The sequence below is a fragment of the Xiphophorus hellerii genome, chromosome 16 (genome assembly GCF_003331165.1).
Source record: "Xiphophorus hellerii strain 12219 chromosome 16, Xiphophorus_hellerii-4.1, whole genome shotgun sequence".
NCBI lineage: Eukaryota > Metazoa > Chordata > Actinopteri > Cyprinodontiformes > Poeciliidae > Xiphophorus > Xiphophorus hellerii.
Genome location: NC_045687.1, coordinates 9,753,444 through 9,771,773, shown reverse-complemented (window position 1 = coordinate 9,771,773; position 18,330 = coordinate 9,753,444). Strand labels below are relative to the sequence as shown.

The following is an 18,330-nucleotide window of genomic DNA, read 5'->3' as shown; positions in this document are numbered from 1 at the left end:
GCAGTGAGCGATGATTTGGTTTGGCATAGGAAAGAAGATATATTTATAGTGCACATTTAGATATGTTGTTAGCACCATACCCTAGGTTTAGAGAGATTTTTTTAATCTAAAATGTAATTATTGTGTTAGATTATTTACAGATAATGTTCTGAAAATAAACTAATGTTCTTTTAGAGCACTAGCTTCTTTTTTTGTCTGGCAACCGCTTAGTCACCTTTAGTGTAAATCTTGCTTCTCTGTGGGCAGAGGCACTGTTTATGTCAGACTTCAGCTTTGCTTGTTTCTGGGATGTTCTTGAACAACCAATTGACTTTCATCCATAGGGACATTTGTGCCATATGTGCCTGTGTATATTCCCAGTCATCTGAATCATGTCTTCTACAACAGGCTTTAGTCAAGGACAACCAGATGTTTGATAAATTTTTCTTGAACATGTTTCAACACCTATACAGTCAATCAATCAATTCTTTTTATATAGCACATTTCAGCTCGTCCCTCACCTGGGTCCTTTGGGTCTCTTGCTTGGTGTGGGTTGTGTGCTTGGGCACTTGGTCGTGGGGGGCTTCATTAAAAACTTAGTGAAATTCTGGCTGGTTGTTGTAGTTTCTGTTTTATTGTTAAAACTTAGACACAGTTGTGTTTTCCACCAGGAAAATTATTCCATGTCTTGCTTGAATAAGTTTTAACTAGAGATCAGTATTCAAGTAGATTTTGACAATGACAGGCCATTAAATAGACTTTAATTAAAGCTCTGTTTAAAATCACCTATCTTTATTCAAATTTTTTGCGGAGGTACAGACTAATCATTCTTCTAAGTTCAAAAGCTGCAAGAAATATGTTCTCGCAAATTAAGGAATTATGCACTTCCAAGACAAAATGTAGGAAAACAGACAAGCTTGTTGAATGCACCAAACAATAGAAGCATACAAATCCTCAAATTAAAGTTGATTACCTTTGTGTTGCATAAAATAATTACAGGATTTCCCACAGAAAACTTGGTACGCCAGTTTGTCGGGGTGCCAAGTCGTTCCACCAGCGGCACGCCGTGTTTCCATCCATCCATCCATTACCATGCATCCTTGTCCCTGGTGGGTTCAGGAGGGGTGCTGGTGCCTATCTCCAGCGGTCAGCAGGCGAGAGACGGGGTATACCCTGGACAGATTGCCTGTGCCCGCCGTGTTTTTGTATTAAAAATGTTGACAGCAAATGTAGGAATATTACTGGCTAATTATATGTTATTGGAAGATATTGTCGACAATGCTTAACTACACAACTATACAGTTGAAAACAACAAACCAAAAAAACACAATTAAAATAAATATAATTTTTTTCACTTCTGTTAAATCCTGACTAGTAGATCTAAAAACGCTATATAATGCTGATCACATTTAGAGGCAACCCCAGGCATAAATGAACTCAGCAGCCACTTGAACCCTCCAGACGTTCAGAGAGCCCCCATAAACATAGAATTTTAACATAAACCATAGATCCAGAATTTTAACACTTGTTTGTTTACTGAGAGTGACAGTGATATTAATTTTGATGTAATTGTTTCAAGATGGATCATTTTAAAATATTTAAAATTGTTTAACATTTAAACTTAAGATTTTAAGGAGCTAGCAAGTTTACTTTGCAAAAGTGCGAAGAACATCTTCATAGTTATATTGTTTTGTTACCATAGCTAAAATCAGGTGCTATGAGTTTAATCTTGAGTTTGAGCTCTGTATGTTCACAAATATCTCAGCAAATTACAGTTATCACTGATTGCTTTTAATCTCAGCCAATTAAACTTAGCCTTTGTGGGGACCAAGCTTTTTCATTTTGTGACTGTTGAGTTTGTAATAAGCTCCACAGAGACTATTTGTTTCGGTAGCCCGGGCTTTATGGTACAAATTTTTCTGATCTTTGGACAGCCACACCCATCAACTCTGCCAGAGAAGACATTTGATATTTGATATGACATTTGATATGGCACATTTGATATGATATGCATCAAACTGGCACAGTTTTGGTATGCACAGTTTTGATATGTGCATATCAAAACTGTGTACAAAAAAACACCCAGCATGCTGCGTTACTACAAGGTGAACACAATAGCTCTTTCAAGGTCTAAACCACCACCCCATGAACACACTGTCCCCCCGAGGAACAAAAACAAAAACTTTTATCAAGTTTCAGCGCAGACACAGAGCCACACGTCTGGAGTCACTGGTGTATAAAAAAAATCTTATCCATCCATTATCATACACACTTATCCCTAGTGGGATTGCAAGGTGTACTGATGCCTATCTCCCGCTGTCAACGGGTGAGAGGTGGGGTACACCCTGGACTCCAGTCCATTAACATGACAGTTATGTTTTTGGACTGTAGGAGGAAGCTGAAGTACCTGGAGAGAACCCATGCATATACAGGGAGAACATGCAAACTCCCTGAAGAAAGACACCGGGCTGGGATTCGAACCTAGGACCTTCTTGCTGCAAGACAACAGTGCTACCAACTTCACCACTGCGCAGATTTTACAAAAAATTTATTCAAACATTTTTGTTTTTAAATAAAAATAACAACGCTTAGCCTGGGGAGGAGGAAGTAAAGCCTGGCGGCCCAACAGCCTTATAATACATTGGGGGAAACCCTGAATTATCTTTTCTATCTACTGTTACTGTAAGTGCAGCATTTAGCCTCCATTATGTCCATATGTTGAATGTTTGAACAAATGTTCATGCTCAGTGAGATTCTTTTGACTGGTTCAGGCTTTTTTCAGTGCACTTTAGTCTGTATTTTAGTTAATGCATATTAATTATTAGTTAGATTTGACATTCGTCATTTATCTGTCAGTTTAAATGTATGTGTTGATATTTTGTAAAATATAACACTTTGCGCTGTTGTCTTGGCCAGCACACTGTTGTAAAAGATGCATTAAAAAATAATATCAGTGGACAGATACAGCTCCACTGACGCAGAAAACTGCCAGCACAGATGGCTCATCTAAACTGTGAGGAAGAGAGAGGCAGCTTCGCACACGGAGAAGCAGTGTGCCGTACTAATTACTGCCCCTGTGCAACAAGTAGTGTCATGAAACCTTTGATTTAGTAACAGAAAATAGGAAATGTATGGAAAAATAGTAAAAGTGAAAATAAAATACTTTGCAGAACATGTATGATAACTAAATGGCTTGATCTTCTTGAAGGGTCCATAGGTCTCGTTGGCAAGGCGAGGTACCCTCCTTGAATAATGGTAGGGGAAACACTGGTGTTTGTCCCAGCGCATGTCGTCATAAGACATTGACTTAGCATTTTCTCTTTGGCACTAGGACAATAGCAGGTGGCTTTGGGATTAAGAATTTAGTTTCTTGTGGGTGTTACCTACATACTCAGTTCTGCAGCTGAACTGACAAATCAAATTACTTACAGATATGACACAATTGAACGAAATCCTAACAGACTCTTAAATAATAAAGGAGTTATTATTTTTTTAAGAGACATTGTTACATCAAAGACATAAATGGCCAAACCCTAATTTTCTTATTGGTGCTATGTTTAAAAAGTTTGGTTTTAAAATGAGCTTGAAGGGTCTCTCTGTAATGTGATGCAAATGAAATGACACCCATTGTTAAATCCTTTTTAGTCACAGAAGTGCAGGTGGTCGTGAATGTGCCCTTCTCAGCAGGTTTCTAAAAATAGCAGTGGGTTCTGTTTTAATGACTGGTTACAGCTGATCCCTATGCAGGGACTGCCTGGTCAAGGGTTAATGGCTCCATTTGCTTTCACTTTTTTGCTGATGAGCACACTAAGTCCACTGGTTGAGTCCATACAGATTATAATGGAACCATCAAGCTCTTTAAAGTCAATAAAAAATTATATAAATTCCTGTGTTTAAAATTTAGACCTCCCTTGAAGAAAACATGTGGACAAGTACAGTAAAATTTAAATAATAAAAAATAGGCCAAAAGAATATTCTCCAGTTGTTGAATCCTATACTGAAATGTGCAATCTTTGTCAAACACTCTTTCCCTTTATGAGATTTTTTTTAATGTACACAAATATTTTCTTTTACTTTGTGGTTGTGATATACATTTTCACAAGTTAATAGGATAAAAAAAATTAAAACACAAACTACTACCTATAAATAAAGTTTAGGACATTCTAAAATTTTTGTTATTTAAGGAATTATCACATATTTTAGCAAAGAATACAAGTCAACTTTGTATGTTACATTTACAATATTTGTTACATTTAAGGTTGTCTTACTATTATTAACATTAGCAATGCAAAGTTACAGGTCTTAAATCTTTGTAAGCTAAGTAGTACATATAGGAATTTTTATCTTAATTACTTTCTTCAAATCAGTTTATGGTTAGCTATTCACAAAAATAGAAACACATCCATCACTAAGTCTCTGCCCAGCATGGGAAAGAGAGGTGATGTGGGGGAGATATCATATTTTATAGGCCGCCTGTCTAATTTATTTGATGACTGCTCACATTTTCAGACGGGGGTATAAGCTAGAGCAGCACAATCCAAAATAGGACAGCATCTGCTAGTGTTGCCTCGTGTGTCAGGATGCAAAACAGATGACAGAGGCATTTTGAGTACTTATAAGGCGGACCATGTGAACGTTGACTGATTTACTCACTCATTCGAGGTGTCTGTTTTAACCACAGCTACATGTTCAGTTTTACTGTGTGGTAGATGAAGGGATACAGTGTAGCAAGTGAATATAAAATATCTTCCTGATACAGTAATTGTTTGAAGAAACCTTTACATATTTTAAATTTGGATTTGCTCTTGTTTTGATGTAAATTCTTCTTGGAAGAGCATTGCTTCACAATAGATGTAAAACTGCACACATAACTTAATGAAACAGTGTTGAATGTCTTTTCTGCTAAGATGTAGAATGTCAAAGAGAACTAAACTTTTTAAATAAAAAAAAACTGAGGATGATCCCATTCACGTTAAAGAAAAAATGTTCCTTTAAAAAGTTGATATATTCCTTGTTACAGTCCGTGCAGTGTACATAATGAGTACACAGAACTACTTTTAAATGTGTCTCTAAAGATATTCTAGCTCCAGTTTAATCTTGTGCATGGCAGTTTCAGAGTATGTATATATCTTTATCATGTTTATATTCCTCTTGAAATGATAATTTTCTAGCTTGCCAGAAAATCAAGGTTGCCATAATGCATGACTTAAGAAATTCCTTTAGTGTTGTAATGAAACTTGGTTTATGAATGTATTAAAATACTGTAACAGAAAATGCTTCACTTGTCCTTTTATTTAAAACACAGATGTCGCTTTGCTTGTGTTATTTTATAATTTTTGACCAAATACAAAGTTATAAAGCTGGCCTTGTGCTTTCTACTTTGTAGTGTGAAGTATAATGCATTTTTCCATCAAGTCTTTTAGCCTCTGGTTTTGTACTGGGGTTTACATAAGAGTATTGTTTGCAATTGTTAAGGTAATTTAGCCAAAAATACCTTTTGAAAATAACCCTTGGTGGACATTGTTTTTACAGTTGGTGGGTAAACTGAGACCACTCCAACGTTATTCAAAGTTTGTGTTCGATCAAAATCTAACTTTTGTCTTTCTCTGGTGATCAAATCATACTTACTTTAGAAAAAAAGAAAGCTAGTTTTAAAAGAACTCTTCTCTGTTTAGTAAACATAATGAGGAAAAATCTGTCCTTTACGGATAAGTGACTAACTCGTTCTAAAGTTATATTTCAAGAAAGTGAAACAAAACCATCGAATGGTATTACATTTTAAAGATATTATTTATTGAAATAGTACAGTATATGATGACCTTTTATAGCTAGTTCATATTATATGAACCGCATTGTAATGTTCCAAAATAGAGGGTGTCTCTTATTCAGCGCTGTCAGACTAGAAAAAAAGAAGAAAGAAAATGAATCAGTATAAGATGCAAACATTAAGGTAGACAGGTTTCTCTGAGAAAGCAAGATAAAATATCAAATAAAAATAGTTCTGCAAATATTCATTCAATTACAACGTGTATTATAAAACGATATAGTCAAAGAGCTTGTGCTCATGGTATCATTTGTTTGACATGTGATCTCACCTTTCCAGTATCACGGCTCTTGGCTCTGAGCTTGTTGACCTGAGACTCAGCGATGTCAGCACGCTCCTGAGCTTCCTCCATCTCATGCTGGACCTTCCTGAGCCTGGACATGTGGCTGTTGGCTTGTTCCTCCTGAAAGTTTTGAGATACCAATTATTTTAGTTTACACAAAATGCCAAATAAAAACTTGGTAATGTGCTAACTTAAAGTGGGCATTGTTTGGTGGCAGACAATCAGTCATTTCACATACCGCCTCCTCAGCCTGTCTCTTGTAGGCCTTCACTTTGAGCTGCAACTTGTCCACCAAATCCTGAAGTCTTGCAAGATTCTTTTTGTCCTCCTCGGTCTACATAGATGAACAAAAGGTTTGTTAAGACTTATTCTAAATAACACAACAAATAATAGAGAGTGAAATAATAATATTATTTGGTTTTAGAGGTACTTAAGTGCTTAGAAAACACAGAATAGAGTAGTCACCTGGTAAGTCAGCTCCTTAACTCTCCTCTCATATTTGCGGACTCCTTTTACAGCATCGGCTCCACGTCTCTGCTCCCCTTCAACTTCAGTCTCTAGTTCTCGGACCTGTTTAAAGATGTTGAATAAGGAAACAATTTAATATTACTACAAATTATTTACACTGTGAATTTACAGCAAAAAAATGTTTGTACCCTCTGCTCCAGTTTCTGGAGCTGCTTCTTGCCACCCTTCATGGCGAGGTTCTCAGCCTCATCCAGGCGGTGCTGCAGGTCCTTCACTGTAACCTCGAGGTTCTTCTTCATCCTCTCCAGGTGAGCGCTGGTGTCCTGCTCCTTCTTCAACTCCTCAGCCATCATGGCAGCCTGAAGAAATGGTTTGTCACCGGTTTTGGGTTAGAACCAGTTAATAAAGAGGGGTTGCAATTAGATTATTTTTGATATTTAGACTGACATCAGTGATAGCCTTTTTGGCCTTCTCTTCAGCATTCCTAGCTTCCTGAACTGCATCATCCACCTCACCCTGAACCTGGACCAGATCACTTTCCAACTTTTTCTTGGTGTTCAGAAGGCTGGTGTTCTGAAAGTTAATCAGAATGATACATTATAGATGTGGGGATCTCATGACATGGAAAGTCTTGGTTTCTTGTCAATAACTAAAACCCAACCTGAGAGTGCAGCAGACCAACACGCTCACTGGCATCAACCAACTCCTGCTCGGCCACTTTACGTGATCTCTCTGTTTGCTCCAGAGCAGCTCTCAGCTCCTCAATCTCAGCCACCATCAGACCGTTCCTGCGCTCCACCATGGCCACCTGCTCCTTCATGTCCTCCTGTCCCCTGACAGCATCATCAAGGTGCAGTTGGGCATCCTAACAGCAATAAAAATTTGGATGTTAGAAAGGTTTCATTCGAAGAGTCTTAATTTGTGTTTAATATCAAACTCACCTTGAGTTGTCCCTGGACATTCCTCAATTGTTTCTGGGCCTCGGCAGCCTGCCTGTTGGCGTGGCTCAGCTGGATCTCCATCTCGTTCAGGTCTCCCTCCATCTTCTTCTTGACTCTCAGGGCATCATTCCTGCTCCTGACCTCAGAATCCAGAGTGCTCTGCATGGAGTCAATCACCCTCTGGCTGTTTCTCTTGATCTGCTCCATTTCTTCATCCTTCTCTGCCAGCTTCCTGTCAATCTCGCTCTTGACCTGGTTGAGCTCCAGCTGGACGCGGAGAATCTTAGACTCTTCATGCTCCAGGGTGCCCTTGAAAGGTCAAGCATATAACAAGGTTATATGGCAGAAATATAAAGGTATGAGAGTATGCATATGTAGATGTATTTTATAAATTGCTATTCATTTGACGAGAAAAATGTTACCTCGGCTTCTTCCAGTGCAGCCTGAATTTCAGACTTCTCAGTCTCCACAGTCTTTTTAGCCTTCTCCAGCTCATGGATGCTCTTACCAGTCTCACCGATCTGTTCAGTCAGATCTGAGATCTCCTCTGCAATGAAAAGTAAATACATAAATGAAGCTATAATGTAAATCTGCCAAATATAAACTTGGAAGAAATTTCAGAATTAATCATTCTCTATTAGCTTAATCAATAGAGAATTGATTAAGTTAATGGAGGATGAAGCATAAAAAGGATGTCTCAGTAATTTTGGAGTTGCTCAACTCCTTGAGTAATCAAGTATTACGTACGCTGCAGGTTCTTGTTCTCTCTCTTCATGGTCTCCAGTTGGTCCAGAGCCTCTTCATAGGAGTTCTTCATCTTGAACAGCTCAGTGCTCAGGGAGCGGGCCTCCTTTTGGGCTCCTTCCAGCTCAGCCTGGCTCTCTTCATACTTCTGCTTCCATTCTGCCAGGACCTGGAAATATGAGGACTAATTAAGAATATGTTTTTATCTGAATTAATCAGCCTTTTATTTGTTGTAAAATTACTGTACCTTGTCAAAGTTTCTCTGCTTCTTGTCAAGGTTGGCAGCCAGAGAATTAGCTCTCTCCACATCTGTCATGAGGTCCTCCACCTCACCTTGGAGCCTCTGCTTGGTCTTCTCCAAAGAGGCACACTTGGAGTTCACAGCCTCAATGGATTCCTCAGCCTCCTGCAAGCGCTGGGCAAGCTTTTTCCTATAGTGCATAGATGTTTCAATTGGTAGAAATGCATAATAAAAATTACACATAATTAAATTGAGACATTCATTATGACTCACTTGGCCTCCTCCAGCTCCTCAGTGCGCTGGATGGCATCAGTCTCATATTTGGACCTCCATTGAGCCACCTCACTGTTGGCCTTAGACATGCCTCTCTGCAGCTCAGCCTTGGCCTCCTGCTCCTCCTCAAACTGCTCTCTGAGCAGATCACAGTCATGGCGGGCTGATTGAACAGCATGGGCCAGGGCATTCTTGGCCTGGAAAGCACAAATTTGATAGTAGAATGATTTGTCTAGTTCTGACCTCATAATTTATGACAAAAGGAAATGTAAACAGATTTTCATACCTTCATTTCCTCCTCAATGTGTCTCTTGAGCTCCTCAATCTGTTGAGTGAAAGCCTGCTTGCCTCTTGTCAGCTGAGAAACAAGAGCTTCTTTTTCCTCAAGCTGGCGAGCAAACTCACCTGTAAAAGTCAAAAATATATTATTTCTGAAAATTGTGAATCAATGTAAAACAGTGGTTTAAGGTCAGGTGAATTACCATTTTCTGTCTGGAGTCTTGCTTTCTGTGCATTAATGTCATTCAGCTGGCGGACATTCTCATCATTTTTAGCTTTGATTTCACTAAGTTGGTCCTCAAGAGTTCTGCACATTTTCTCCAAGTTGCCCTGAAACCATCACAAATGTATTTAAATTGTGCTTCTGAGCCACAATCCATATTGCTGAGCATTTCAAAACATGAAGTATCCACCCACCTTGGATTTGGCGACAGCCTCCATGTTGCTGGACAGGTCATCAATCTCCATCTTGTACTCACTCTTCTCCTTCTCCAACTTCTGCTTGACGCGCTGCAGATTGTCGATCTGCTCTCCCAGCTCAGCAACGCTGTCGGCCTGCTTCTTGCGGAGAGCTGCTGCTGTGGCTTCATGCTGCAGGGTGGACTCTTCAAGGTCACGACGCAGCTTCTGGAACTCAGCCTCACGCTTCTTGTTCATCTCAATCTGAGCAGCTGTGGCTCCACCAGCTTCCTCAAGCCTCTCGCTGATCTCCTCAAGCTCCCTGGAAAGGTCAGCTCTCTGCTTCTCTACCTTAGCCCTAGCAGCCCTCTCAGCCTCAATCTCCTCTTCCAGCTCCTCAATGCGAGCCTAGAATTCACATGCATTGAAGTAATCTCTCAAGATCAATATGGAAGATAAGAAAATCTGCCAAATGTTATTAAGGTTAATGTTTTGTACCTGGAGTTCCTTGATCTTCTTCTGAAGCTGAGCTCCAAGGGACTGTTCATCCTCAATCTTGCTGAGAAGCTGGCTGATTTCAAAGTCCTTCCTGTATTTCAAGAAAAATAAAAGATATAATATTTTGGACACTTCGAGGTACAGTGGCCAAAAAAAGAAAATTTGAAATTACTTCTTGATTTTTTCATCAGATTGCTGCTTGTCATTCTCCAGATCCATGATTGACTCCTGTGCCAATTTCAGATCTCCTTCAAGCTTTCTCTTGGCTCTCTCAAGGTCCATTCGAAGTTTCTTCTCTTGCTCCAATGAGCCCTCAAGCTGTAGAACAGTAGGTAGAAGTTCAGCTATCAGTACAAAGACTAGATAATGCCTAAATTCAAAATATAAAGGCCAATAAGAATTTTTTTTACATCATCCACTTGCTGTTCCAGCTTTGTCTTGGCCTTGGTCAGAGTGTTGACTTTGTCTTCCTCTGCCTGGAGATCATCCAGTGTTTGCTGATGGGCCTCTTGGAGGGCTTTCTTCTCCTTGGTCAGCTTGGCAATGGCCTCATCCTGAGTTGCCATCTCCTCTGTCAGGTTTTTCACCTAAAGGTGTTGAAATACCAATTTTTAATTGAAGTATAGGCTTGTAGATTTCACAAATTCTGTTGTTTGGTGTATTATATTCTGATAATGGTGTCTCAGTGATGTGAACCTTGTTTTCAGTAGCATGTTTCTCCTTCTCCACTTTAGCCAAGGTGAGCTCTAAGTCATCAATGTCCTTCTTCAGCTCAGAGCATTCATCCTCCAGCTTCCTCTTCTTTGCAGTCAGCTCAGCATTGATTTCCTCTTCATCCTCCAGTCTCTCGGTTGTCTCCTTGAGTTTGGCCTCCATCTGGATCTTGCTCTTAATCAGCCCTTCACACCTTTCCTCAGCATCTGAGAGATTCTCAACTTCCTATGATTGAGGGGGAAGAAACATATGTAAATGTTTTTTTTTACATACATATCCATCTAATAAGGACGATTCAAAAACATGTACTTTTTACACAGACCAGGTGTTCATCAAATACATAACACCACTGTTATTTTAGTTTATGAACATAGGAACTACATGGTTAATTACTCTAGTATGAATATAAATAAATCACATTCAAGAAATCTTCCTACTCACAGAAGCTACTTGGAGCTGCAAGTCATTCTTCTCCTGGAGCATAGAGACCATTTTCTCCTCCAATTCCTTCTTTTTGGCCAAAGCAGTAGCCAGGTCTGTCTTCATCTTTTCGTAGTTCTCCTTCATATTCTGCAACTCCTTCTCAGTCTCAGCACTCTTCAGCAGAGGCTTGATCTTGAAATACAGAGTCATCCATGGCCAGTTCTTCACATTCATGAAGGAACGAATGTTGTATTGGATGGTGTAGATAGACTCTCTGAGATGAAAGCCCAACAATTAACGATAAATGTTTTCTTCACCTTAGAGACATAAGTATGTCAAGCTAATTTCTAGCATAATTAGAAGTAATCCCACCTCCTCTCCATCATCTTCACAAACACCTTCCTCATGACATATCCTCTGCAGAGAGCCTGAGTCATGGTAACAAGTGAAGCCAGTTTCTCATCTCTCATCTCCTCAAGAGAACCCAGAAGACCAGCTTTGAAGAACACCTATAATAGCAAAATGTTTGCAAGTTAAAACACATGGATACAAAGAATTTTTTTACCAGCAATGTCATTAATGTTTTTCCCAACATACCTTAGTGTGTCCAAACTTGTACTGAGTGTGGTCCACATCAATGGAGCCCAGCAGCTTCTCTGAAGCCTTCTTGTTGTCAATAAACTGCCCCTCAGGGATAACACTGGCATTCAGTACTTTGTATCTATGAGAGAAAATTTGGATGTTGCCTTTTTCCATCTTCACATCTGAAGACTTGTGTTTACATGCAGAAAGATAACAGCAGCCACCTCTGCTTGAAGTCACCATAGAGGATTCTGCTGGGGAAGCCCTTTCTGCAGATTCTGATGCCCTCCAGCACACCATTACACCTCAGCTGGTGGATGACCAAGAAGTTCTCCATAAGACCTGATGGTTGGTAATATATTTAGTGAAAAATAATTCAACAGTCTCCAAACAATATCATGTAAAATTTCTTAATGTCAACTTAATGTCAAATTTCTATGACTGAGCTTCTTGCCTGGGGTCTTTGACTCATTGGGAATCAGGCAACGCACGAAGTGAGGATGAGTGCTCCTCAGGTTGGTCATCAGTTTGCCCAAATTCTCCTGTAGACCAGCATCATAAAATTAATTCATGGGTAATTTTAGACTTTTAGCTTCTAATAGTTCTTCAAAAAATGCCCATACCCTGAAAAGAGCAGACACAGTCTGGAAAGAACCACCCTTCTTCTTGCCACCCTTCTTGCCACCAGATTCAGCTGAAATTATGACATTAAAAACAGTGATATTAAACATTACTTGTGCTAAGCTCTCTTTACCACAACTGTATGATTGTGGTTACCATACAGTTTTATGTATATCTAGAATGAACATATTCAAGAACATATTCATTCTAGATATGTTTAAAAGTGATTTTAGTGGCACAATTTAGGTATCACTGAACAGAAAAAACTAATAAGATGAAGGTTCAAACTGTTCTGGACCGATCTTTGTTTATTCAGGCTGTTTCTCACATAATAGATTAAGCTACTCAATTTAAGGCTATCTGTTTATTTTGCTGGTACTTACCCTCAGCTGCACCATGAGATACATACAGGAAGCACAGCAACTTGTTTGCAGACTTCTGGTAGAGCTGGACCACAGAATCGTTCAGTGGGTCCTTGTTCTTGTCCAGCCAGCCAGTGATGTTGTAGTCCACTGTACCAGCATAGTGAACCAGGGAGAAGTGAGCCTCAGCTTTGCCCTTTCCAGGCTTGGGTTTCTCAAAGGCCCTGTTCTTGCCAAGATGCTGATCAATCAGCTTGTTCTTGAAAGTTGTGTCAGAGGCTTTGGGGAACATGCACTCCTCTTCAAGGATGGAGAAGATGCCCAATGGCTGTGAACAAATGTGAGATCAATTTGAGTGCAGGTTGAATTCAAGTTAAAAGATAGTTAGATCAAAATTTGAACGAGAATATTTTTAAAACAGCTACTCACTTTCTCAATAAGCTCAATGCAGGCAGCCAAGTCCATACCAAAGTCAATGAACTCCCAATCAATGCCTTCCTTCTTGTACTCCTCTTGCTCCAGGACAAACATGTGGTGGTTGAAGAACTGTTGCAGTTTCTCATTGGTGAAGTTGATGCAGAGCTGCTCCAAGCTGTTGTACTGTAATTAGTGAGAGTTTTTTTAACCTTATTGGAAATCAACGCTGTTTCATAAGACATTTTTAAGTTTTTCTTTACTCACATCGAAGATCTCAAAGCCAGCAATGTCCAAGACTCCAATGAAGAAGGCTCTCGCCTGCTTTGTGTCCAGCATCTCATTGATACGGATGACCATCCACAAGAACATTTTCTCATAGATAGACTTGCACAGAGCGCTGACGGCGTTGTTGACCTAGAAGAATAATTTGTCAGTTTTATGTAATAAACAAATAAACATCTGCTTAACATCACAACCGGTATAAATTACCTGTGGGACAGTCTGACCTTTGGTGACCATCTCATTTCCAACTTTGACTCTTGGGTAGCACAGAGCCTTTAGCATATCAGCTGAGTTCAGACCCAGAAGGTAGGCGATTTTATCAGCCACTTTTGGAAAGAAACAAAACACATTTAAACCTTGAAACTTTATACAATTTTTGTGTCTCTACAGAATAAGATTGGAGATATTTTATAAATTACCCTCAGTGCCATCTGGTTCAGCCTGCTCCTCACGCTGCTTCTGCTTGAACTTCATGTTGCCATGATGCATCACAGCACCAGTGAGCTTGTAGATGTTAAACTTCTCATCAGCAGTGAAGCCCAATATGTCAATAGCAGTCTATGTAGAGAAAGAAGTTTTAAGTACACTAAATACATGTTTTAAGAAAATTCTTTTTAAAATCAATTAAATATTCTTTTACATCTGTAGCGATGAACTCCTCCACATCATCGATACTCTTGACAGTGATTTCACCCTGGCTGATCATTGGGAAGTCATAGGGGTTGGTGGTGATCAGCAGAGCATCTGAAACAATAGAAACAAATCATTGTAGCTTCTTTGTCTTATAAGTTGCAATTTTTTACATTCAAATTTCAAGTATTTGATCATTTACCAATGAGCTCAGGCTTGTGGGCTGTCATAAGCTGATAGAAAATATGGTAGCTCCTCTCAGCAGACAGCTGGAAGGTGACACGGGACTTCTCCAGCAGATCTAAGAATTACATGAATATAAGTAAGTACTTTGATAAGGAAATCATGGTATAGATTATAAATTAATAATAGATAATACTGATTACATCATATGTTTTACTTACATGTTTCAATATCAGCTGAGGACAGCTTTCCACTTGTACCAAAGTGGATCCTGATGAATTTACCCTAAGCAAAATTAATATTATGTGTTATACTCTAAAATCAAGCATTAACTATCAGTGAACATTTAAGCATTGTCTTAACTTACAAAACGGGAAGAGTTGTCATTCCTCACAGTCTTGGCATTACCATAAGCCTCTAGCAGAGGGTTAGCAGCAACAATTTGGTCCTCAAGGGAGCCCTGCACATTGACAGTTGTGAATATTTTTGCAGTATGCACCTAAGTATACACTGTGGAAACCTGTTTTTTCTTAAAACGGATAATCACCTGGATTTTTCCCGCACCTTGCGGCGCTTGGTCCTTTTTGCCACCAAGAGCTGCAATTGTTGCAAAGTACTGGATGACACGCTTGGTGTTGACAGTCTTGCCAGCACCGGATTCTCCGCTGAGATACCAGAGACACATTATGACTTATCAACTTCATTTTTGTACATTTTGTAAAAGAATGACCAATTGAGTTTGTGCAATACTCACGTAATCAGGACAGACTGGTTCTCACGATCTGCAACGTACACCATAATACTTTAGTTGCTGCATTAAGTTCATGTCAATGTGGATATGTTCTTTCTTTCCATTTCTTTTGGGAAAACACTTTAGTCTTTGATTTACCTGTGAGCATGTACTGATAGGCATTGTCAGAGATGGAGAAGATGTGAGGTGGAGCCTCAATCCTCTTCTTGCCTCTGTATCCTGCTACAACAATAGCATCATACACAGGCAGCCACTTGTAGGGATTCACGACCACACAGAACAACCCGGAGTAGGTCTGTTACAGAAGAAGGGATAATCTATGTTTAGCCATTTAAATGAATACACAGATATGGTTTCTCCTTTTAAGTTGAAATGCAGCTGAGAACTCACGTAGATCATCCAGGATGCATAACGCTCTTTGAGGTTATACAACACACAAGGCTCGTTGAGGTGGGTCATCATGACCATGTCCTCAATTTTGTCAAACTTTGGAGGATTTCTGGGATGGATGTCATCCTCTTTGACTGTTACAGTCTAAAACAAACATGGACTGTCACAAAGTGTCTAAAATATAACATTCAGGAGGAATTAGAAAAGAACAAAATTTAAAAACTTAACAAAGCTTTACCCACCTTGCCTCCATCTGTCTCAACAGTGGCTTTGCCACCTTCTTTCTTCACAAGTTTCCCCTTGAGATACATCTCATCAGGATCCACCACAAAGTAAGCTGATTTAGCATCAAATGGAGCGGCCTGAGCCTCAATCCTCTCCTTTTCTGACTTCCGGAGGTAAATGGCTGCCGGGCCATAGGCCTCCATCTCTGCGTCCGTGCTCATGGTGGCACTTCAGTTGAGACTGAAAATGACAATCCGAATGAGTTTATGGTAGTCTTAGCATATTCACATTCATTGGTTATTATTAATTGTTACTTTGTTGAAACATCTACTTCAAGTTTAAATGTTTCCTGCTTATTATTACCTCAACCCGATTGGAAACAAGAATGATGTCTTTGGTTTCGGCTGACCTGTGAAGATGCTGAAAAGGAACAGACAAATGATTTTTGTGTTAGTATCCTGTCAGGTTGGTAGACAAATGATGAAAACGTAAATATCAGATATGGCAAAATCTTTTTTCATTTCATTTGTAAAATTCTATGCCCCCTTATATTTAACTTCCTTACGGCTAATTAAATAAAACTTTTCTGAAAGAGAAGAGGTTAATGTTTAACCACAAGATATATATAGGAATCCAATATTTTTAAAGGCCTTAACTGGGATTTTTCTGGGCTACACTAGAGGAGAATAGAATTCTGAGGAAATGTAATTGGGCTGATGTACGTATGTTTAAAGGTAACTTGACCGTTAAATTGTGGGGAAAATGCAACATGACAATCTTTTATAAAATGAAGACTAGAAAATATTGTTATTATGAATGCACTCACCTGTGACAGCAGCCTATCAGTTCAAGCAGAAGTCTGGAGCTCCCTCATTTATAGAGGGTGGGAGTGTCTGGTCAGCAGTTGCCACTCACCCAGTTTGGTCATGATCTCTAATCATCCTGTGGCTTATTTTGTGGAGGATATGTTTACAGAAATTATACGTGCCTTCCTCTTAACTTCAGCTTTAAAACTAGTTATCTGTCTTATCATATACTTAAAATGATTTTATGGGATGACAAAAATTAATGGAAGGGAAAAAAACTAAAAGAATTTCAAGAAATAAAATTCAAATAACTGTAAGATAAACCTCCAATATTCAATAAATGGATTTCAGCATACCAAAGTCTTGAGGGATTTCTTGCAGCATGTTGTATAAATATTGTGAGAAAATTATGCAGATGCTCATGCATCAATGACTAAAATTAAGAGCCACAAATGTTTTAATGCAAAATATTGTCCACTACTGCCTCCACATGAGGAAACAGAAGTGCTGACTAAATAAAATAAATCTCTGAGTAGTCCAGAAGAACGTTTATATATATATTATTATTCAGAAAACATATATGAACATTAAAATAGATTTTTTTGTACGGTTGTGAACTGCTTTGGATCTGATTTTGGAAAGATATCCAAGTTTGACTGGTATTTAGTATCACATTAACATATGAAATGTTTGGCTGGCTGAAAAACTCTCTTTTTAATTTAAGGAAAAATAGTGCTTTTTTTAAAATACATGTGTAAGTTATTATATTTAAACGTGTTTTATAGATGCAATTGTATGAGCAGGCTTTGCACTAAGTGCAGAGCAACATAATCTGTTACTGGATTAAATATTAATTAAAGCTGTGACGTTAGTGCTACTGCCATTTTAAGTACAAGCTGTCACCAAAATATTTTAAAGATGAATAAAATGTGTGTATGTGGAAGGTAATTCACCTAGAGAAATTTTCTAAAAATATATTCTACCTTAGAGATACAAACAAGATGAAATATCAAATTGAAATAAAATCACTTTATTAATAGGCATGACTTCACATCAATGTTTTTTATGGCTCATTTCAGATATGTACATGGCACTTAGGCTTGGAAATGTCGCCAAAAGGCTTGTAGTATCCAGTTACTGAATACTGGGGCATCTTAAATTCCTGTAATAAATCTATATATGAGGTCTTAACCGTAAAAGTTTAGCTGTTGCCAATTATTGCCCTACAAGGAAATGAAAACAGATGGCCTTTTGCCCAGGATCTTGCTCAAAATAAGTTCCACCCTAGGGAAAATGAATGTTCTCCAGCTGCCTTATTTAAACAAGACTGGGACCTGCTGAAGAAGCATCATTAAAGGGTTGTAACTTAGGTCCCCATCTAAAAACTACTTTTGAGCTTCCCTTTCCAACCTCAAAAACAATTCACATATTAATGGAGAACATGGAAATACTGTACTTCCTCTACAAGTAATTGATAAAACAAATATAATATTGTTTTTTTTTTTTTTTTTAGCTGGATAAAAAAATTCAAAGTCCAACTGGTGATTGTGTTTTCATATCATTTGAGTGACCCGCTATTGAAACTAAATTATACTACTCATGAGTCCATATGGATTTTTGTAGGCTAAAACTTTGGTTAGTGTCTTGTTTAAAACTAGTAACAATTGTGATAATAAAGTTTGATGAATTAGTTTTGTAAATACAATGCTCCCATAAAGTCAGTCTTGAAACAGTCAGTGGTGATCTGAGAACTCATAATAAATCAAATAGATGATGGGACAATTCAAACTGTAGGCAGAAAAGCTCTGGCCAAGATTATAACATAGGGCAGAGCTAAACACTATTCCACTATGCTCCTTCACTTCTCCAAAGCTTTGTGTGATGGTATCTAAAACTAATCAGACTGCTTATTATTGTTGATTATTGTTTTGCCTCAAGAAGTCAGCTCCTCTGCCCACATTAGGACATTTTGGATGTTGTTTGGGTAAAAAAAACCCAATACACTTATATAGGTT

The 18,330-nt window shown here is 38.6% G+C and overlaps 1 protein-coding gene across 2 annotated transcripts; it reads right to left on the bottom strand.

Moving 5' to 3' along the window:
- Positions 1 to 5,745: 5,745 nt before the first annotated feature.
- On the bottom strand, positions 5,746 to 16,359 carry LOC116736103 (myosin heavy chain, fast skeletal muscle). Of its 2 annotated transcripts, XM_032588348.1 has the most exons (41): positions 16,336 to 16,359; positions 15,873 to 15,929; positions 15,527 to 15,749; positions 15,285 to 15,428; positions 15,033 to 15,189; positions 14,898 to 14,925; positions 14,691 to 14,808; positions 14,511 to 14,603; positions 14,365 to 14,428; positions 14,163 to 14,261; positions 13,971 to 14,074; positions 13,750 to 13,888; positions 13,538 to 13,656; positions 13,313 to 13,462; positions 13,061 to 13,231; positions 12,653 to 12,959; positions 12,272 to 12,342; positions 12,103 to 12,190; positions 11,873 to 11,990; positions 11,664 to 11,787; positions 11,439 to 11,575; positions 11,085 to 11,340; positions 10,626 to 10,868; positions 10,340 to 10,516; positions 10,102 to 10,247; positions 9,930 to 10,020; positions 9,450 to 9,839; positions 9,236 to 9,362; positions 9,040 to 9,158; positions 8,754 to 8,950; positions 8,487 to 8,670; positions 8,243 to 8,408; positions 7,918 to 8,042; positions 7,496 to 7,804; positions 7,216 to 7,419; positions 7,002 to 7,127; positions 6,743 to 6,913; positions 6,552 to 6,656; positions 6,325 to 6,420; positions 6,075 to 6,206; positions 5,861 to 5,878 (listed from the first exon to the last, which is right to left on the bottom strand). In XM_032588348.1, exons 3-41 carry the CDS (start codon positions 15,728 to 15,730, stop codon positions 5,861 to 5,863), a joined length of 5,817 nt encoding a protein of 1,938 aa, XP_032444239.1. In that variant the 5' UTR covers positions 15,731 to 15,749; positions 15,873 to 15,929; positions 16,336 to 16,359. The 2 variants fall into 2 exon arrangements, with proteins under 2 accessions (XP_032444238.1, XP_032444239.1); XM_032588347.1 differs by lacking the exons at positions 15,873 to 15,929; positions 16,336 to 16,359 and having other exon boundaries at positions 5,746 to 5,878; positions 15,527 to 15,730.
- Positions 16,360 to 18,330: the final 1,971 nt, after the last annotated feature.

Bases quoted from the DNA above. Each gene is read 5' to 3' on its own strand.
- LOC116736103 (XM_032588348.1), bottom strand. From the start codon at position 15,730: ATGAGCACGGACGCAGAGATGGAGGCCTATGGCCCGGCAGCCATTTAC. The intron at 13,889-13,970 runs GTAAAAGAATAT...TTCTCTACATAG, and splicing joins AGGAGTTCATCGCTACAGAT to ACTGCTATTGACATATTGGG. The intron at 7,128-7,215 runs GTTGGGTTTTAG...ATTAACTTTCAG, and splicing joins TTGGTCTGCTGCACTCTCAG to AACACCAGCCTTCTGAACAC.